Genomic DNA, 20,986 nt, shown 5'->3' with positions numbered 1-20,986 from the left:
AGGTTTCAACATGACTTCCAAACTAAGACAGACTAGAAAGAAAGGCCTGGCGACCTGCTTCTGAAAATGAGCTATTGAAAATCTGATGGCTCCCAGAGGTCTGATCCACAACCAGTCACGGGGACGACGCAGGACCGGGCAGTTGTTTCGTCCATTATGCACGGAGTTGCCATGAGTCAGGGCTGCCTCAATGGCAGCTAACAGCATGGAGAACGTCTGTTAACTTTAAGGCTTGTGTTGTTCTTGTTAGCTGCCTCTGAGTCGATTCCGACTCGTGGAGACCCCGTGTGAGCAGAGTAGAATGGCACTCCGTAGGGCTTTCACGGCTGTGACCTGATGGAAGCAGATCACCAGGATTCTCCTGAGGCACCTCTGGGTGGGTTTCAGCTAGTAGTTGAGCCCTTAGCCATTTGCACCACCTGGGGACTCCCAGTAGAGGTGATACATCAGTCATAAATAAGTACTGCATTAACTTAGGCTGTCAGTTCCTTTTTGGAATGAAATGAAATAACGCGTACCCCAAATGTCTGCGTGCAATTCCCCCTGTCCCCCTCAGGACGGCCAAGCAGGACGTAGATGATGAATATAGCATGCAGTACAGTGCTCGGGGCTCCCAGTCCTACTACACCGTGGCTCACGCCATCTCAGAGCGAGTGGAGAAGCAGTCAGCCCTCCTCATCAACGGGACCCTGAAGCATTACCAGGTAAGACCGTGGCTCGCATCTCCTTGGAGTAACCATTTGATCTGAGCACACGTTGATTGCTCTAGAGGTTTTGACGATGGAAGAAACTTTCAGGTCACGTTGACTTGCAATATTGAGATTCTTCCGATGGTGCCTGCCATTCTTTTGGAGCACTTGGGCTTATCCCTTCACCGGGGGCGTATCGGTTTTCTTGTTTATGGTTTGGGGGGATGAGTTTTGTCTTAAGGAAATCATTGGCTTAACATTTGGAACCGTTTTTTTATGGATCCCTTCGAAATGGAAACCTCAGCCACGTTCTTTTAAAGTGGGGAACATCTGAACCTCATCTCAAAGTCAATGAAGTATTCCTTTAAAATGTTGGTTGTGGCTATAGTTTTAGCTCTGATTCCACCTCAGAGTAGCCCTGTACTACATCTGTGCTTTTTTTAAGGCGCAATAAAGTTGCGAGCATCTGTGCTTTGATGAAAATGACTTTGTAAGCATAACGGGTGTTTCGTTTGACCTGTTTTCTGTGGCGACCCCGTGCACAGCTGCACTGAACGCTGCCTGGTCCTGCAGTCCTCAGGATCAGTGGCAGATCAGACTGCTGTGGTCCATAGGGTTCACACTGGCCGATTTTTGGAAGTGGGTCACACTGGCCGATTTTTGGAAGTGGGTCACCAGGCCTTTCTTCCTAGACCGTCATAGTCCGGAAGCTCTGCTGGAAGCTGTTTAGCATCACAGCAACACGCAAGCCTCCGCTGACAGACGCCTGGCGCCTGTGCGTGAGGTGCCTTGGCCGGGAGTTCAACCTGGGTCTCCCACGTGGAAGGCGAGAATTCTGCCACTATGGGAGATGATTGTTGGGGGCTGGGACAGAAGGGATGCTTAATTACTTTGTGTTTTCAGTCAGTATTTCTTGTATTTAACACGGGGAGTTAGAGCTGCATGTCTGGTGCAGTGATGTACCTTAAAAATACACTGACCATGTTTTCCAGACAGCTCTGGCGTGCTGCCCTGGGGTGGGGGCACCCACATTGCACAGTGTCTGTGTGCTGCCTGGGAGCTTTCTCTTCCCCATAACTGGGCAGGTGCGGGCCCAGCAGAACGCCCCCGGCTCCTTGGTCACCCCGCTTCCTCCCTGAGGGGACCCTACCCCCAGGGTGGGCTCTTCATTACCAGGAAGGCAGTTGCTAACAATCCCATCTTCCCGCAAACGTGGCCTCTGGCTTGTCTTTCGTCTTCCTGTGGGCTTTTTGTTCTTGGAGGGGTTGGAGTGGTCAGCGGTTTGGGTTTTCCTCCCGTATACTAATTCTCGAATGCCATATACTGTGAAATGCTAAGCCGGGCAGAGTGGCAAAGCTGCTTAAAATCCCACCCGTCTGCTGCCACCGTCACTTCTAAATCTGATTAACACCCCGCACCTGCCAAGCAGCAGGCAGGATGACAAGCTCAGATGATAAATTCTCTGTGTTGGTGCTTCCCCACTCGCTCCCACTGCGGGAAATCCGACATACAGGGCCGAGGAGTTGAGAAGTCACAGCCTCACTTGAGTTGTATTAGTATTAATCGCCTGTACAGATCTTGGGTAATTGAAGCTATTCCTCTTCATTTCAGCTCCAGGGCCTGGAATGGATGGTTTCACTGTATAATAACAATCTGAATGGGATCTTAGCGGATGAAATGGGGCTGGGGAAGACCATCCAGACTATCGCACTCATTACGTATCTGATGGAGCACAAAAGACTCAATGGTCCTTATCTCATCATCGTGCCCCTCTCGTAAGTATGGGGTTTGTTCACGGCGATCCTCCTGTGTGGCACAGATCGCCCTACTAGGAGCTTGTCCTTGGGTGTCACTTAAGGCCGAACACCAGCATGGAGCAGGATGGCCAGGCGCATGGGAATTCAGGTTTCATGCCTCCCCTTCCTTGATCCGCTAGTAACCCAGGACCCAGGGGTTTTATCAGCCATTGGCATTGCCGTCTACACAGCTTGCCTGCCGCCCGGTGGGTGGTGTTCATCTGCTCTTATTAAGTTGCCTGGGGGAGGGAAAGATTTTCTTTTTTTAAATAGGTCTTTGATGTTTCCTTGTTCCACTTCCAGAAGGCTCTCTATATTTCTAGAGAATATACAAGAATCTGTATTCTTTTATAAAGGAGCCCTGGTGGCACAGTGGTTAAGTGGCTGGCTGCCACCCCAAAGTTCGGCGGTTTAAACCCACCAGCCGCCCCTCCAGAGAAAGATGTGGCAGTCTGCTTCTGTGAAGATTACAGCCTAGAAAACTATGGGGCAGTTAGTTTTACTCTGTCCTAGAGGGTCACTGGAAACCCTGGTGGCATAGTGGTTAAGTGCCATGGTGGCTAGCCAAAAGGCCAGCAGTTCAAATCCACCAGGTCCTCCTTGGAAACTCTGTGGGGCAGTTCTACTCTGTCCTGTAGGGTCGCTACGAGTCCGAATTGACTCGACAGCAACAGTTTTAGTAGAGAGGGTCACTGTGAATTGGAATCGACTCCATGGCAATGGGTTTATTCTTTTATTCTTATAGATCGTTGTTGTGTTCTGTCGAGTCGATTCCAACTCATAATGACCTCATTTGACGGAGGAGAACTGCCCCATAGGGTTTCCTAGGCGGAAATTTTTAAGGGCCTGGATTGGCAGGTCTTTTCTCCTGTGGAGCTGCTGGTGGGTTCGAACCGCTGTCCTTTGGGTCAGCAGTCTGGTGGTTAGCCTTGAGTGAAGGAGTCAGGGCTTCCACCCTTGGAGCTTAGTGTATCCGCCTGTGGGATAGGTTGCAGGTTTCTTCATGGAAGCCTCCTTACAGATCTCAGTACTACCTCAAACTTAGACCTCAAGTAAAAAATAAGCGTTGTATTTATGCATTTCCCTCAAATTTTGTCTAAATGAGGACGATTTGCAGGACTTTTTATCTCCGTTATCTGAATCAACAGTAATTAGACAGCTTTTGCATTTTATCTGTATCTTGCGTGTTCTAACTCGTATGTTACTGTGACCCTTTAAGGGATTTTTAGAAAAGCCAGTCAAGTTTTCTTCCTGAATGACTTCTTGGCAGATTTTTTTTAACATTGCCACGTGGTTTTGTCATTTCTTTTTCCTGACTCAGCTTTTCTCTGGACCTGTATGGCAGTGTGTAAAGACTCACAAAATCACTCTGGCAATGGCTGGTTCTCAAGGCCATATTGAAATTTAGTTTTGGGGTTTTTTTTCCCCCTCTACATTTGTGCATTCTATAATTATTTTCCTAGGAGATTTTTCTGTGACCCACAAACAAACCTGTCATACTTGGTGGCAGCTTCTTGCTAACTTATCTCTTATTTCCACACCTTTAAAATAAATAGGCAGCAGCAATATTTTATGTTCTCCCGGCCCTTTCGAGGTGAGGGCTGAAAAATGAAAAAGAACACCCTTGTCACCACTGGTTTTTGTATGTGCGTTTATTTCTGTGTTCTGTTTTGTTTGTTCCGTAGGACTCTATCTAACTGGACATACGAATTTGACAAATGGGCTCCTTCTGTGGTGAAAATTTCCTACAAGGTCTGGAACGCTGTGTTTGTGTGTAAATGTGGGAAAAGCACAAAGTAGACCCTGTTTCCTTCATTCCCCCTGCACAGCTGTAACGGTATCTGGTTGTAAAGTTTTGTCATGTTTGTCATGTCCTGAACAGGGGGAGTTAATCATCCCAGGAAGATTACTGTAATAAACCATAATTACTTTTGGAGAGTGAAATGCAGAAGAAAATTGTTAATTATATTGAGAGGTTTCTGATGAGAGTAATACAAACGACAAATACCACACGTTCTGAGCACCGTTGGCTGTGATGGGGCCTGCCTGCGAGGCCAGGCAATGGTTACCCAGGCAGTGGGCCTGCCTGCTGTCCTCACAGCAGCGGGGGCTCCACACTGCGAGGTCACCCGAGTTTCCTCCCTTCCCCTTTCTGACCCTCAGCCTCCCTCGGGGAAGCCTCTCTGGAAGGGTCTGGAAAGTGTCAAGACGTGTGGGATTTAGCAAGCCCTGCCCTGACGGGATGGATCTGTGTATGATAATGCGTGTGTGTGATAATGCGTGTGTGTGATAAAGCGTACGTGTGTGATAAGGCATACATGTGTGATAACGCGTATGTGTGCAGTCCTCCCTCACGTGCCCCTACCCCGTGAAGCTGTGAACAGTGAAAAATACTGCACTCTGACTTCCACTGGGCAATGCCTGTTTTCCTCTTTCCATCTAGGGCACCCCTGCCATGCGCCGCTCCCTGGTCCCCCAGCTACGGAGTGGCAAATTCAACGTCCTCTTGACAACTTATGAGTACATCATAAAAGACAAGCACATTCTTGCCAAGGTACGTTTTTAAGAAAATGCTTTTCTGTCTAATAACGGGCGACCGTCACGCTGAAGTGTAAGGTAGCCCGTAAATTACACTCAGTAATGTAATTTGAAGGAGCCCTGGTGGCTAATGGTTAAGTGCTTGACTGCTAACTGAAAGGTGACAGTCTGTTTCCATAAAGATTACAGCCTTGGAAACCATATGGGGCCATTCTGCCCTGTCCTATAGGGTCACTATAGGTTGGAATCAACTCGATGGCCATGGGTTTGGTTAGTGAATCTGATCATTAGATGCCTTCTCTCTCTCTCCCTACAGCCCTCTCGCTTTCTGTTTCTCTCTCTGTCTTTCAGAGATCAGATATATTTTGGTCACTGGACTCCCTGGGTGGCTCAAATTGTTAAGTGCTTGCTTACTAGCCAAAAGGTTGGCAGTTCAAACCCACCCAGAGGAGCCTCGGAAGACAGGCCTGGCGATCTGGTCCTGAAAGGTCACAGCCTTGAAAACCGTGTGGAGCAGTTCTATTCCACACACGTGGGGTTGTCGTGAGTCAGAACAGACTCGGCAACGACAACAACTTGTTTGGTGGGTGTGCTTCATTCTGGAACTCCTACCTATCTTTCATAGTTAATGGTTTTGTTGTTGTTGTTGTTAGTTGTCGTTGAATTGATTCTGACTCTTAGCGACCCCATGTGTTACAGAACAAAATTGCTCTATAGGGTTTTCTTGGTTATAATCTTAACTGAAGCAGATCTCCAGGCCTTCCTTCTGAAGTACCACTGGGTGGGTTTGAACCACCAACTTTTGGGTTAGTAGTCGTTCCTAAACCATTTGCACCACCTCCCAAAAAAAAACAAAACAAAACCCGTTGCCACTGAGTCAATACTGACTCTTGGCAACCCTGTTGGACAGGGTAGAACTGTTCCATAGGGTTTACTAAGCTGTCATCTTCACAGAAGAGCCCTGGTGGCGCAGTGGTTAAGAGCTCGGCTGCTAACCAAAAGGTCGGCAGTGTGAATCCACCAGCTGCTCTTTGGAAACCCTGTGGGGCAGCTCTACTCTGTCCTGTAGGGTCTCTATGAGTTGGAATCAACCAGATGGTAACAGGTTTGGTTTTTGGGGTTTAATCTTTAAGGAAGCAGACTTCCACATCTTTATCCCACAGGACGCCTGGTGGGTTCGAACCACTCACCTTTCAGTTAGTAGGTGAGCTCTTGATCTCTGCGCCACCGTTGTTATATATTCACTAATATATTTGTTATACTTGCTAGTGTATTTATATTACACTTGCTAGTGTGTTTGAATTATACTCGCTAGTGTATTTATATCATACTCCCTAATCAACAGCACTGGCTTTCTTTTTTGGCTCAATGTGTTTTTATTAACTCGCTAGTACGTTTATGTGATACTCACTAGTGCATTTATTTATACTCACTAGTTTTTTTTTTTTTTAGTACATTTATGTTATACTCGCTAGTGTGTTTATATTATACTTGCTAGTGTGTTTATATTTGTTAGTGTGTTTATATTATATTCTTTAGTGCATTTATACTATACTCGTTAGAGTTTATATTATACTCGCTAGTACATTTATATTATAGTCGCTAGTGCATTTATACTATACTTGCTAGTGTGTATATATTATACTCGCTAGTGCGTTTATGCTATACTTGCTACTGTGTTTATATTATACTCTCCAAAAAAAAATTTTGTTTTTAGTGTGTTTATATTCTACTCGCTAGCGCGTTTATATTATACTCACTAGTGTGTTTATATTTGCTAGTGCATTTATATTCTCTAGTGTGTTTATATTATACTCACTAGGACGTTTACACTACACTTGCTAGTGTGTTTATATTATACTCTCTAGTGTGTTTATATTATACTCGCTAGTGGGTTTATATTATAGTCACTAGTGTGTTTATATTATACTTGCTAGTGTGTTTATATTCACTACTGCATTTATATTATACTCACTAGAGCATTTATATTATACTCGCTAGCACGTTTATATACTTGCTAGCGCGTTTATACTTGTTAGTGTGTTTATATTATTCTCACTAGTGTGTTTATATTATACTTGCCAGTGTGTTTATATTATTCTCGCTAGCGTGTTTGTATTATACTCCCTAGTGTGTTTGTATTATATTAACGAGTGTGTTTATGTTATACTCACTAGTACATTTTTATTATTCTCACTAACATGTTTGTATTATACTCATTAATATTATACCTGCTAGTGTACTCATATTATACTCACTAGTATATTTATATTATTCTCACTAGTGTATTTATATTATACTCACTATTTTTTTTTTTTAGTGTATTTATATTATTCTCACTAGGGTATTTATATTATACTCGCTAGTATATTTATATTATTCTCGCTAGTGTGTTTATATTATACTCACTAGTATATTTATATTATTCTCACTAGGGTATTTATATTATACTCACTAGTGTGTTTATATTATACTCGCTAGAATATTTATATTATACTTGCTAATGTAGTAGTATGATACTAACTAGTGCATTTATATTATACTCACTAGTATATTTATATTATTCTCACTAGTATATTTACATTATTCTCACTAGGGTATTTATATTATAATCACTAGTGTGTTTATTATACTCACTAGTATGTTTATATTATTCTCACTAGTGTATATGATACTTGCTAGTGTGCTTATATGATACTCACTACTGTATATTATACTCACTAGCATATTTAGATTATTCTCACTAGTGTATTTACAGTATTCTCACTAGTATATTTATATTGTTCTTGCTAGTGTATTTATATTATACTCACTAGTGTATTTATGTATTTATACTCACTAGTGTAGTTATATGATACTCACTAGTGTATTTGTAGTATACTCACTAAAACCCGCTCCCCGCTGCTGTCGAGTCGATTCCGACTCATAGCAACCCTATAGGGCAGAGTATAATAATGTAAATACACTAGTGAGTATACTCACTAGTGTATTTATATTGTTTGCTAGTGTTTTTTGTTTTAGTGTATTTATATTATACTCGCTAGTGTATTTGTAGTATACTCGTTAGTGTGTTTATATGATACTCACTAGTGTATTTATATTATATTTGCTAGCGTATTTATATTATACTCACTAATGTGTTTATATGATACTCAGTAGTGTATTTATATTATACTCGCTAGTGTGTTTATATGATACTCACTGATGTAATTATATTATAGTTTCTAGTATGTTTATATGATACTCACTAGTGTATTTATATTATACTCACTAGTGTAGTTATAGGATACTCACTAGTGTATTTATATGATACTAGTGTATTTATGTGATACTAGTGTATTTATATTACACTTGCTAGTGTAGTTATATGATACTCACTAGTGTTCTGATATTACACTCACTAGTATGTTTGTATACTAGTGTATTTGTATGATACCTGGTGGTGCATTTGTATGATACTTGCTAGTGTATTTATGTGATGCTCGCTAGTACATTTATGTGATACTCACTAGTATATTTATATAATACTCACAAGTATAATTTGATCACTAGATGTACCCCTCCCCACCCCTTTCTCTCTCTTCCTCACTCTTTCAAATGCTGATACGTTTTTGGGTCACGGATTTTACTTTTATGAATGCTATTGTTTTGGTGGGCATGCTTCCTTCTGGGACTCTGACCTCTCTCCTCCTAGTTAATGGGCTTACACCTCTTAAAAACAATCACCTGGGGTCCTTAAGCAACCCTTTTACTCCCCCATGGCCCGAGCATGCTCCTGAAAGCAGGAATTGCTTCTGTCACCCTGGGATATTGTGGGAAATGTAACTTCACTTCTTCCAGGCCTTCATCTCTCCACAGACAAGCAGGCACTCTCCACATGGTCTTCTCCATGCGAACATTATCCAGGCTATGGCGTTTGTACTTGTCCCCAAACCTGTTGCCATCCAGTTGGTTCATAACGACCCTATAGGGCGGAGTAGAACTGACCCATAGGGTTTCCAAGGAGTGGCTGGTGAATTCAAACTGCCAACTTTTGGTTAGTAGCCAAGCTCTTAACCACTGTGCCACCAGGGCTCCTTTGTGCTTGCCCAGTTCTAGTTATTTCTTGGTAAAATAATGGGCTGTTATTGTGCGAATTAAGGAGCCCTGGTGGTGCAGTGGTGAAAGTGATCAACTGCTAACCGTAAGTTCAGCAGTTCGAAACCACCAGTGGCTGTGCAGGAGAAAGATACGGCCATCTGTTCCTGTAAAGATTCATAGCCTTGGGAACCCTATAGTGTCTCTATGAGTCGGAATTGACTCAACGGCAGTGAGTTTTTGAGTTTGGGTTTGGGTGGCACAAAAGGCTTAGCTCTCCACTGCCAACTGAAAGTTTGGTGGTTTGGATCCGCCCAGCGGCTCCACAGAAAAAAGGCCTGGCAATCTGCTCCCGTAAAGGTAACAGCCAAGCAAACGCTGTGGGGCAGCTTTGTTCTGTCACATGGGGTCACCAGGAGTCAGAATCAGCTCGAGGGCACCTGCCACCACCAACGTTGTTGGAATTACTCAGGGCTGTTCCCTGTAACTCTTTATTTGGAGGTGATGAAGAGTTGCTTTCTAACTGTGGCCCCTAGGTCTCCGAGTTTGTATGTTCTGAATTGTCCTTTAGCCACAGAATAGAAATTTTTCCTTTTTTTTCCATTTATACCTTCTTGTCTCCTGATGTACTTGTGTAGAATGAATGAAGTTGTTTCTTTCATGGAACAAGCATAAAAACTTAATTTCTTTTTTTTCCCCTTTGGTAATTTTCTCTACCCCGTGGTATTTTGAAAGCACTATAAGCCGAAACTAAGTTATGGCCAGAACGGACCAGAATCCCTATTTCTGGGGTCTTTTCTGTGTCTGCATTAAGCCTTTGCTCTGGGAACAGAGATTTCCCTCCATGGCATCACAGGAAATAACATAAAGACAGTGTGTCCCCAGGGAAGGGTGAATAATTGAGATGGCACCAGCAGCAAGGCTGTGTTCCTGATCCTTGTAGTCAGAAACGAACTTGGCAGTGTCAAAAAATAACATCTTTTCCATATTACTATGGGAATGTGTTTGTACATTTGAGATCCTTAAAAAAAAAATTCACATCACGTCTTCCGTATGTGTGTTTCAAATCCACCGGAGACGCTGGGTAACGAGATGCCTTGCTTTTATTTGTTACTGGAGAGATGGAGCTATAGAAACGGGTAGTTGTTTTTTCCAAGTAGAAGACCTAATTAGCAGTAGACCCTGTAGCAAAATCAGAGGCCTCTGGCTCTTTGTTTGCTATTTCATAAGCTAAGTTAGGCAGGAAAGTAGGTTTAGAATGTTTATTAAAATATGCTTCTGTCTGCTGACCTCTTTTCAAGGATATTGGTAAGTTGAGGGCAATTGATGGCACAACTTTAATGATTCTTAAACACTTTCCTGGAGGTAACTGAGGAAGGAGAGAACAAAACTCTTGTGGTTTCTTTTACCTGTATATCCCGGCCTGCCTGGTGGTTCTGTTCCTTTCTCCCTGGCTTTACTGGCACATCTAACAAGAAATCAAGGACTATACAGAACACTCTGCCTCCTCCCTCTCTCTAGGGGCTTTGCAGTGGGATCAGGGGATCTGTGAGCACCAGATGCTTGTCTTGGCTGTTGCCGCAATTTTTTAGGGAATGGCTGGGTTCAGTGGAATATTCCTCACTGTTCTCACTTTAAGAACTGATGAACAGGGACCTTGGCGAGGGCTGAAGGGCAAGGTGTCAGAGAGGGAAGGGGTTGGGTGTAGACTTAGGAAGGAGGGTCATGTCCTCTGGGACTTCTTGAGCTTCTAAGTGATAGTCGTCTTGGGAGAGTATCCGTGTTTCATTCTGCAGTTTGGGCATACATGGAGGAATGATATTTTGGAATTGCCCTCTCTGCCGGTGAATGTACCTTTCATTTTAGAAATCTTAAAACAGAGCCGGCAGGCCCGGATCCCTTCCCGTAGGGCCTCGCAGGGGAGGTACATGCGTGAGCTGAGAGCCCAGTGTTGCCAGATCTTCTGATTTTTTTTTTTTGAAGAAGCTGGAGGTCCAGATTTCTGGGTGAAATAGTCCAACTTTAAAGTGTTGGCAACTAACTCATATTTTTTAAAACAGATTAAGAGGAACATTGAGCCAAGCCTTAATGCTAGTAGCCAGGAATGTAATAGAACAGAAGGTATGGGGCCAAGAGCATCTCAGCTATGTTGTGGTTGTTAGCTGGCATCGAGTCAGCTCCACCTCATGGAGACCTTATGTACAACAGAACAAAACGTTGGCCGTTCCTGCGCTGTCTTCACCGTCATTGGTATGCTTGAGTCCATTGTTGCAGCTCTTGTGTAATACCCTCCAAGCTGGGGGGGTGGGGGGTGGGAGCCTCGTCTTCCCGCACCTCATCAGACAATTTTCTGTTGTGATCCCTCAGGTTTTCATTGACTCATTTTGGGAAATAGGTTGCCAGGCCTTTCTTGCTACTCTATCAGTTGTACCACAGTGGCTTGCATGTTGCTGTGATGCTGAAAGCTACGTCACCGGTGTTTCAAATACCAACAGGGCACACATGGTGGACAGGTTTTAGTGGAGCTTCTAAGCTAAGACAGAGTATCTCAGTTACACAAATAAAACAAAACGAAACCAGTTGCAGTTGAGTCCATTCTGGGTCGTGTAGGTACCTGCCACCACCATCTTGGAAGAATCAGTCATTGACTTCTCCCCCAGATGGAGATCTGTAATCTACACTCACTATGTGCGGAGGTAGCCTGACCATTGCAATCTGGGAAAGGAGCTGTGATGTCGTCTTAATAAAAGGCGCCTTGGATGGGGAGAGGCAGAATCTAGTGCTGGTCCCAGTAATGAGTAGGGTGGAACCATTCATTCTGGGCCCAAGTGTCCTCCTCTGGAAAAGGGTTGTTTGGAGTCACCTGGCCCCTAAGGAACATTATTGTTTTCCAAACCTGTTGTCGTGGAGTTGTTTCCCACTCATAGCGACCCTATAAGACAGAGTAGAACCGCCTCATAGAGTTTCCAAGGAGCAGCTGGTGGATTCAAACTGCCAACCTTTTAGTTAGCAGCTGAGCTCTTAACCTCTGTCACAAAGGCTCCTTAAACTCAGGAAGGGCCTAGGGTGAGTTCACAGTGATGAAACCAAACCAAGCCCATTGCCAACAGTCGATTCTGATTCATAGTGACCCCATAGGACAGAGTAGAACCGCCCCGTAGGGTTTCTAAGGAATGGCTGGTGGATTCAAACTGCCAGCCTTTTGGTTAGCAGCTGAGCTCTTAACCGCTACAACACCAGGGTTTCTCGTTATTAGCATTCCATTATTATGTGATGTTGTCTTCTGCATATGTATTTCAAAATATTATCGGGCATAGAGAATGGACGGTTATCAAAGTATTATCTCTACTATGAGGCATATAGAACGACTGTTTGTTGAGATGCTTGTATTGTAAGGAATATCACGCCATACCGTGTCTTTGGTCTTCCACATCACCACTCGCCGATCGGCGATAGTTGCGTTTTATGCACTGATGTTCTATGGCTCACCACCTGTTGGCTCTTCCTCCTGGTTACAGATCCGGTGGAAATACATGATCGTGGACGAAGGCCACCGCATGAAGAACCACCACTGCAAGCTGACTCAGGTCTTGAACACTCACTATGTGGCTCCAAGAAGGGTCCTCCTGACGGGGACCCCGCTGCAGAACAAGCTCCCTGAGCTTTGGGCCCTTCTCAATTTCCTCCTCCCCACGATTTTCAAGAGCTGCAGCACCTTCGAGCAGTGGTTCAATGCCCCATTTGCCATGACTGGAGAAAGGGTACGGATCTCACTTTTGGGTTTTCTACTGCTGGTCAGTGAAATGGTCTAAAGTGAGGAACGCTAAACCCTCCCCCCGCCCCCCCCCAAAAATAATAAAATATCAAACCCATTGCTGGCTAGTTGATTCGGACTCACAGCGACCCCATGTGTTACAGACTAGAACTGTGCCCCATAGTGTTTTCTTAGCTGTAATTTTAACAGAAGGAGACCTGGTGGCACAATGGTTGAAGCACTGGGCTGCTAACTTAAAGGTCAGTGGTTCGAACCCACCAGCCACTCCGAGAGAAAGATATGATAGTCTGCTTCTGTAAAGATTACAGCCTTGGAAGCCCTTTGGAGCAGTTCAGCTCTGTCCTATAGGGTCTCTATGAGTCAGCACAGTCTACAGCAACGGGCAATCTTAGTGGAAGCAGATTTCCAGGGCTTTCTTTCACAGTACCACTGGGTGGGTTCGAAATGCCAACCTTTCAATTGGTAGTTGAGTGTAAACCATTTGTGCCACCTGGGGATCTCTGTAATGCCTGAGAACATTAAAAAGAAAACCAAACACATTGCCGTTGAGTCGTTTCCAACTCATAGCAACCCTATAGGACAGAGAAGAACTGCCGGATAGGGTTTCCAAGGAGTGGGTGGTAGATTCGAACTGCTGAACTTCTGGTTAGCAGATGAACACTTAACCCCTGTATCACCAGGGCTCCATTGCTGCTACAGAAAACCGTTACCGGGTTTCATGATGTCACTTCCTAATGGGAGCCAATTGGTGGACAGACATGTTCACATTCAAGGGTTATTGTCCTCACCCAAGAAAACAGACTTAGTGATGCGGGGCCATCCTAACGCTTTGTGTTTGTGCCGACATGTCTGCTCACCCACCAGAGAGGCTGCAGACCAGAGGGGATGGATAACTGTGAGGAGCTGCAGGGAGCGTGAGCTTGGAGATACTCGTTGAGTTACTTTAACCAGACCAGCTCAGCCAGCTCGACGCGGACATTAAAGCGAGCATTTCCTCGTTATAAATCTGAGCTGCCCTTGAAAGTATTTCGACCTGAAGAGTCTGAGTATAGGCGAGAACTTGTTTACATTAATACTTGGCACACTTTTTTGTTTTTTTTTTCTTCAGATTCTAGTATGAGGAGCTTCAATCTTGTTTGTGCATAAATACTCCTCAAATCCTGGAGTGACCATTTGGAAATTTCTCATCATTGTTCCTCTCATTTCTCCAGCTCCCTTCTCGTGGAGCCCATTTAGGAAAGGAAGACATGGGCCATTGAAGAAAAGAAATGGGCACATGTCGTTTTGATTAGTGGTTTTTTAGCTCCAGGAATGAAAATCCAGAGCAGAGTGCACTGGGAAAATTTCTGTTTGAACTGTTTGCCCCTCTAATTTTGAGGCACTTGGGAGGTACATCTGCCATTTGCCAGTAATTAATTGGGCTGCCTGTTTGTAGAAAGTTGTGCCAAACAACTTTACCCCCTAAGGGCTAATAGAGGAAGATGAAAGGGAAAGCAAGGGATTTTTAATAAATAAGGCTAAACTGGCCCAAGATCAGGGCAGAGAAAAGGAGTGAGGTAGAGGAACTTACCACCCCACCAGCATAAACTGGGTCTGCTCATGTTCTTCCTCTTTGCGGGTTCAAGCCTTTATTCCCTGTTTTTTCCTGTATCTGAGACTGCATAAGTTAAGGGCCTGACTTAATGATCCAGCCTTAAATAAACCGGTAACCAGTTGCCATCAAGTCAGCTCCAACTCATGGCAACCCCATGGGTGTCAGGGTAGAACACCGCTCCAAGGGTTTTTCAATGGCTGATTTTTCAGAAGGGGATTGCCAGGCCTTTCTTCTGAGGCACCTGTGGGCAGATTGGCACCTCCAACATTTTGGTTAGCAGCCGAGCGCATTCGCCATTGGTAACACGATAACTACTGCCTGCCTTCTCCCGTTCTATCCCAATTCTTCCATCAGCCTTAATTGGCTGTCCCATCTAATAAATTCTGGGCTGTCAATACTATTGACCTAAAATTAGTGATCCTTTTCTGCAGAATTCAGCATTAAGATAAGGACATCCGGGTAGACTGTATAGGCAGGTGGAGAGGGAGTCCTGAGGTGTACATGACCTGGCCCTCAGGAAAATACAATTTCAATTATGTATTGACGCTAATAGCTAGTGATGTAAGACATTATGACAAGCAACAAGCTTCTGTGAAAGTCGAGTTCACCTGAGAGTCTCTTGCAGGTGGACTTGAATGAGGAAGAAACTATACTGATCATCCGACGTCTGCATAAGGTGTTGAGACCCTTTCTGCTGAGGAGACTGAAGAAAGAAGTAGAATCCCAGCTTCCAGAAAAAGTAGGTGGCCAATTCAGAAGTTGTGGGTTCTTTCCCCCTGGAAGTATCTCTGAATCTTTGAAGTGCCTGCACCTGCAGCTGTGTTGCGAAACAGCTTTCGGCGGGCTGGTATTTTAATTGCAGGTACCTTGGAAAAGGAGCCCTGGTGGTGCAGTGGTTAAGTGCTCGGCTGCTAACTGAATGGTTGGCAGTTCAAACCCGCCAGCTGTCCCGCGGGAGAAAGATGTGGCAGTTTCCTTCTGTAAAGATTTACAGCCTTGGAAACCCTATGGGGCAGTTCTGCTCTGTCCTTTAGGGTCGCGATGAGTTGGAATCGACTTGACAGCAGTGGGTTTGGTTTTTTGTTGGTTTGTTTTGGGAGTTATTTTAGAGTCCTTTTTTGTTTGATAGAGCTAGAGGATTTTGTAGAGAAAGAAGAGACATTTCCACACGCTCTTTAGGACAGATTTTATAGAATTATCAAATGCATTGAATCTTGTCATTTATTTATTTATTTTTATTGTGGTAGAAATCGACATAGCACAGCACACACCAGCTCAACCATTTCTGCATGTACAACTCAGTGACAGTGATGACATCCTTCCAGGTGTGCAACCGTCCTCGCTCTCCTTGTGCAAATTGTTCCTCCCCCACAGACATAAACTCACTGCTCCCTAAGCGCCGCTGCCCCTTCTCGCCCTCCCTCCCACCCCTGGCAGCTACTAATAAGCTTTGATTTCTATAAATTCGCTTATTTCATGTAAGTGAGATCATACGGTATTTGTCCTTTTGCAACTCGACTTATTTCTCTTGTGTGGTATTTTCAAGGTTCATCCACATGGTGGGTGGTAAGAGTCTTACTGCATTTTAACTTCAGTTTTTTTGTTTTTTGGTTTTTTTTACGTTACCTCGTTGAGTTCACTGCTCTAGGCACTTCAGCGTTTTTCTACTTGCTCTTCAAATAAGGATTTGGGTTGGGGCCTCGCGTTATTGTTATCGAAGGGCAGAGTCAATCTTCATCAGGTTTCTTGAATGTTTATTAAATACCTGATGCTTGGGGTGTCATGGTCCTCGTAGTAAGTTAAAAATAGAGTCCCTGCAAATAACAAACCCATCACCTCGTGACTCTGGGACCTGGTTCTTTCCCTTCACCATAAAAGCAGAGTTTTGGGGAACATTTTAGGTGAATATTTCTCAGATTGCTTTTTAGCTACTGAGTTTTCAGGGCTTGAGACTGTCTTTCAGAATGCCCTTAGCTCTGTTTTTTGTTGGACTGGAGCATAAGTTTCATCTGTCTCTGATCATATTTGGAACCACACATGTTTGCATTCAAAGTGTCATTCTTTCCAAGATGGACTGTTTGGTCTTGTACATGATTTGTGGCACGAAATACGCTGAATTTGAGTTTCTCTTTAGATGGGCCAACTCTGAAAGGTTTGATTTTGCATCATGGCGTTTTTCTGTGTCACAGCTCCGTTTTTGGACAGACCGGTTCACCCTGTTCAGTTTTAAGTGGGAGTTGGCAAGAGAGCGCACCAAGTTGATTGCTTTGCTAATAGAGAGTTTTATTCCCTAATTCCCTACTCATTAACAGTCAGAAAAAGAAATAAAGATGTTTCTTATTGCATACTTATCCCAGCCAGAGCCTGAATATTTAAAGATGAACCCTCATTTATCTTTCTCGTGAAGGCATCTTGGGAATTGAATGTTATGGATATTTGTACAACACCCCATGTTGTCATTAGGTGTCATAGAGTCGGTTCCGACTCAGAGCGACCCCGTGTACAACAGAACAAAACACTGCCTGGTCCTGTGCCATCCTCACAGTCGTTGCTATGTTTGAGCCCATTGTTCCAGCCACTGTGTCAGCCCATCCCGTTGAGGATCTTCCTCTCTTTCACTGGCCCTCTACCAAGTGTGATGTTCTTCTCTGGTGATTGGTCTTTCCTGTCGATGTTTCCAAGTAAGCGAGACAAATTTTCTCTATCCTTGCTTCTAAAGAGCACCTTGGTGTACTTCCTCCAAGACAGATTTGTTCGTTCTTCTGGCCAAAACCAAACCCATTGCCATCAAGTCAATTCTGACTCATAGATTAGAACTGCCCAATAGGGTTTCCAAGGAGTGGCTGCTAGATTCAAACTGCTGACCTGTTGGTTAGCAGCCGAGCTCTTAACCAGCATGCCACCAGGGCTCCGTTCTTCTGGGAGTCCATGGTATATTTAGTATTCTTTGCCAGCACCATAATTTGAATGCATCAGTTCTTCTTTGGTCTTCCTTATTCCTCGTCCAGCCTTCGCGTGCACATGAGGTAACTGGAAATACCAGGCCTTCAGTTAGGTGCACTTTAGTCCTCAGAGTGACATCTTTGCTTTTTAATGCTTTAAGGAGGCCTTTTGGAGCAGATTTGCCCAATGATTTCTTGACTGCCTCTTCTGTATGTGGTATTATTTATGGACAGGCTACCTTCTCCAGAAAGGTAACATTGAGATTTGTAAGCAATAGGATTACATGTCTAGAGTCTATGGCATGGGAGAAGACAGAAGTAATAATTAATACGATCAAGCATCGCAGACATTGACATTATGTGCCTGGGGAGTGGGCAGCATGGGTTCTGCCATTTGGAGTGGGGATGGGTCTGAGCCACATTCCCCTTTTCTTACTAGCTGTATGAACTTGGGCAATTCATCTAACCCAAATGGAACTGGGGTTCTACTCCAGGAACTGGAAAATAAATAATGCCAGCCTTGCAGAATTGTCGTGAGGAGTAGATGGAGTCATGCCCTTAACAGGAGTCTCTAGGTGGTGCAAATATTTAAGCACTTGACTACTAGCCATAAGGTTTTAGGTTTGAGCCCACCCAGAGGCACGTAAGACAGGCCTGGCGATCTACTTCCGAAAGGTCACAGCCTTGAAAACTCTATGGAGCAGTTCTACTCTGCACACGTGTGGTCGCTGGAAGTCGGAACTGACTGGGCGGCAACCAGCAACGACAGTGATCGTAACGCTATGCAGGCTCCTGCTAAGCAGTCAGCCAGTGACAGCTGCAGCTGCACCGTCCTCATCTCCTACTCACGTCGCTGCTTCTGCTGTTAACTGAGAGCTCCACCTTCCCATCGCTTCCAGTTCTTTCTCACTGTTCTCTTGTCCTGTGCTTCCTGGGGACCTCCCATCTCTCTGTCCTCGTAAACCTTTCAAGGTATGTGGACTGATGACTGTGTGTGTGTGTGGCTGTTGTTGGCATGGCTCTGCCCGTGTTCTCGCTGTCCTTTTCTGTCTCCTTAGGGTTTTTTTTTTAACCTGGGCAACACTGGCCATTGAACCATCATCCTTGGAGTTAGGAGGTTTCTTCTGCCACCCTCTGCCGGTAGCCACAAACAAAAACATGTATATCCCACTGAAACCACATAAAGAATGCTGAAAGGAATTATGCTTGGTGGTAGGAAAGGCTAGACGCTTCCATAGCAGTAATTCTCAGATGTTTTTATGCAGGAAAAAAAAGGTCACTCAGGGAATATATATATTTTACTTTCGTTTTCTTATGTATACACAGTAAAATTCATTTTCTGGTGTATAGTGCTATGAGGTCTGACAAATGCATAGTCATGTTAACCACCCTCGAGATCAAAGTTCTGAACAATTCCAGCAGCCCCCCTGCCCCCCAAAATTCCCCCCACTCTTTACCTCTTGCAGCTACTCACCTGTTCTCCATCCTGTGGCTTTGCCTGTTCCAGAATGTCTTACGAGTGAACTCAGACCGTACATAATGCTTTCATTTCTTTCACTGGCCAAAATGCATTTGAGATTCACCCATGTTGTTGCAAGTACCAATAGCTGGTTGATTTGTCTTGCTGAATACGGTTCCACAGTATGGATGTACCACAATTTGCTTATAGAGATCTAAATGTGTTCACAGACATACGCGATGTCTGAGGTTAACTAGAGATCGATGTGCCTAAAATAGATCCTGATTTTGATATATTTTGTATGAACAATAGCAACCAGAAGCTTTGCTTCAGTGGGCACCTTGTATATTCATTATCTAAAAGTTTGGAACGCTCAATATTATGAACCATTACTTTGTTCTTCTCTCAGGCCGTAGATTCCAGAACACAGGGCTTCCACAAATTTAATCCTATTGCTTAAAAGTCCCAGTTAACCAAGTGGTCATGTATCATACACATGAACTTTAGAGTAAGCTCATTGCTCCGGTGGACGTGCTCTGATTTTCTTCAGTTTCAGCTTGAACTTGCAAATGAGCAATTGATGGTCTGTTCCATCAAGTCCACGAGAGCCAAAATATGACCTTGAGTACTTCCCACCTGAATTTAGAGATGATCTGAAGAATAGATTTGACGCATTGAACCCTAGTGACCAAAGACCGGACGAGTTGTAGAATGACATCAAGGACATCACCCATGAAGAAAGCAAGAGGTCACTGAAAAGACAGGAAAGAAAGAAAAGACCAAGATGGATGTCAGAGGAGACTCTGAAACTTGCTCTTGAACGTCAAGCAGCTAAAGCAGAAGGAAGAAATGATGAAGTAAAAGACTGAACAGAAGATTTCAAACGGCCTCTCAAGAAGACAAAGTAAAGTATTAAAATGACAAGTGCAAAGAGCTGGAGATGGAAAACCAAAAGGGAAGAACACGCTCGGCATTTCTCAAGCTGAAAGAACTGAAGAAAAACTTCAAGCCTCGAGTTGCAATAGTGAAGGATTCCACGGGGAAAATATTAAACGACGCAGGAAGCATCAAAAGAAGATGGAAGGAATACACAGAGTCATTATACCAAAAAGAATTAGTCAATGTTCAACCATTTCAAGAGTTGGCATATGATCAGGAACCGATGGTACTGAAGGAAGAAGTCCAAGCTGCTCTGAAGGCATTGGCGAAAAACAAGGCTCCAGGAATTGATGGAATATCAACTGAGATGTTTCAACAAACAGATGCAGCGCTGGAGGTGCTCACTCATCTATGCCAAGAAATATGGAAGACAGCTTCCTGGCCAACTGACTGGAAGAGATCCATATTTATGCCTGGTCCCAAGGAAGGTGAACCAACCAAATGTGGAAATTATAGAACAATATCATTAATACCACACGCAAGCAAAATTTTGCTGAAGATCATTCAAAAATGGCTGCAGCAGTATATCAACAGGGAACTGCTAGAAATTCAGGCTGGTTTCAGAAGAGGACGTGGAACCAGGGATATCATTGCTGATGTCAGATGGATCCTGGCTGAAAGCAGAGAATACCAGAAGGATGTTTACCTGTGTTTTATTGGCTATGCAAAGGCATTTGACTGTGTGGATTGTAACAAATTATGGATGACACTGCGAAGAATGGGAATTCCAGAACACTTAATTGTGCTCACGAGGAACCTTTACATAGACCAAGAGGCAGTTGTTCGGACTGAACAAAGGGATACTGAGTGGTTTAAAGTCAGGAAAGGTGTGCGTCAGGGTTGTATTATTTCACCATACCTATTCAATCTGTATGCTGAGCAAATAATCCAAGAAGCTGGACTATATGAAAGAGAATGGGGCATCAGGATTGAAGGAAGACTCATTAACAACCCGCGTTATGCAGATGACACAACTTTGCTTAATGAAAGTGAAGAGGACTTGAAGCACTTACTAATGAAGATCAAAGACCACAGCCTTCAGTATGGATTGCACCTCAACATAAAGAAAATAAAAATCCTCACAACTGGACCAGTACGCAACATCATGATAAACGGAGAAAAGATTGACGTTGTCAAGGATTTCATTTTACTTGGATCCACAATCAATACCCATGGA

General features: G+C 44.0%; 1 protein-coding gene across 7 annotated transcripts in view; it reads left to right on the top strand.

Annotated features, from left to right (window-relative positions):
- SMARCA2 (SWI/SNF related, matrix associated, actin dependent regulator of chromatin, subfamily a, member 2) overlaps positions 1-20,986 on the top strand; it is a 216,254-nt gene that overhangs the window by 84,952 nt on the left and 110,316 nt on the right. For all 7 annotated transcript variants that reach the window (XM_049896949.1, XM_049896950.1, XM_049896943.1 and 4 more), the window contains exons 14-19: positions 557-704; positions 2,301-2,464; positions 4,171-4,237; positions 4,929-5,039; positions 12,619-12,861; positions 15,095-15,208. In XM_049896949.1, the coding sequence (XP_049752906.1) occupies positions 557-704; positions 2,301-2,464; positions 4,171-4,237; positions 4,929-5,039; positions 12,619-12,861; positions 15,095-15,208 (847 nt within the window). The remainder of the gene's footprint in view (positions 1-556; positions 705-2,300; positions 2,465-4,170; positions 4,238-4,928; positions 5,040-12,618; positions 12,862-15,094; positions 15,209-20,986) is intronic.

Source organism: Elephas maximus, chromosome 9 (assembly GCF_024166365.1).
Source record: "Elephas maximus indicus isolate mEleMax1 chromosome 9, mEleMax1 primary haplotype, whole genome shotgun sequence".
In the NCBI taxonomy this organism is placed as follows: domain Eukaryota; kingdom Metazoa; phylum Chordata; class Mammalia; order Proboscidea; family Elephantidae; genus Elephas; species Elephas maximus.
This window is presented reverse-complemented; position numbering and strand designations above follow the sequence as displayed.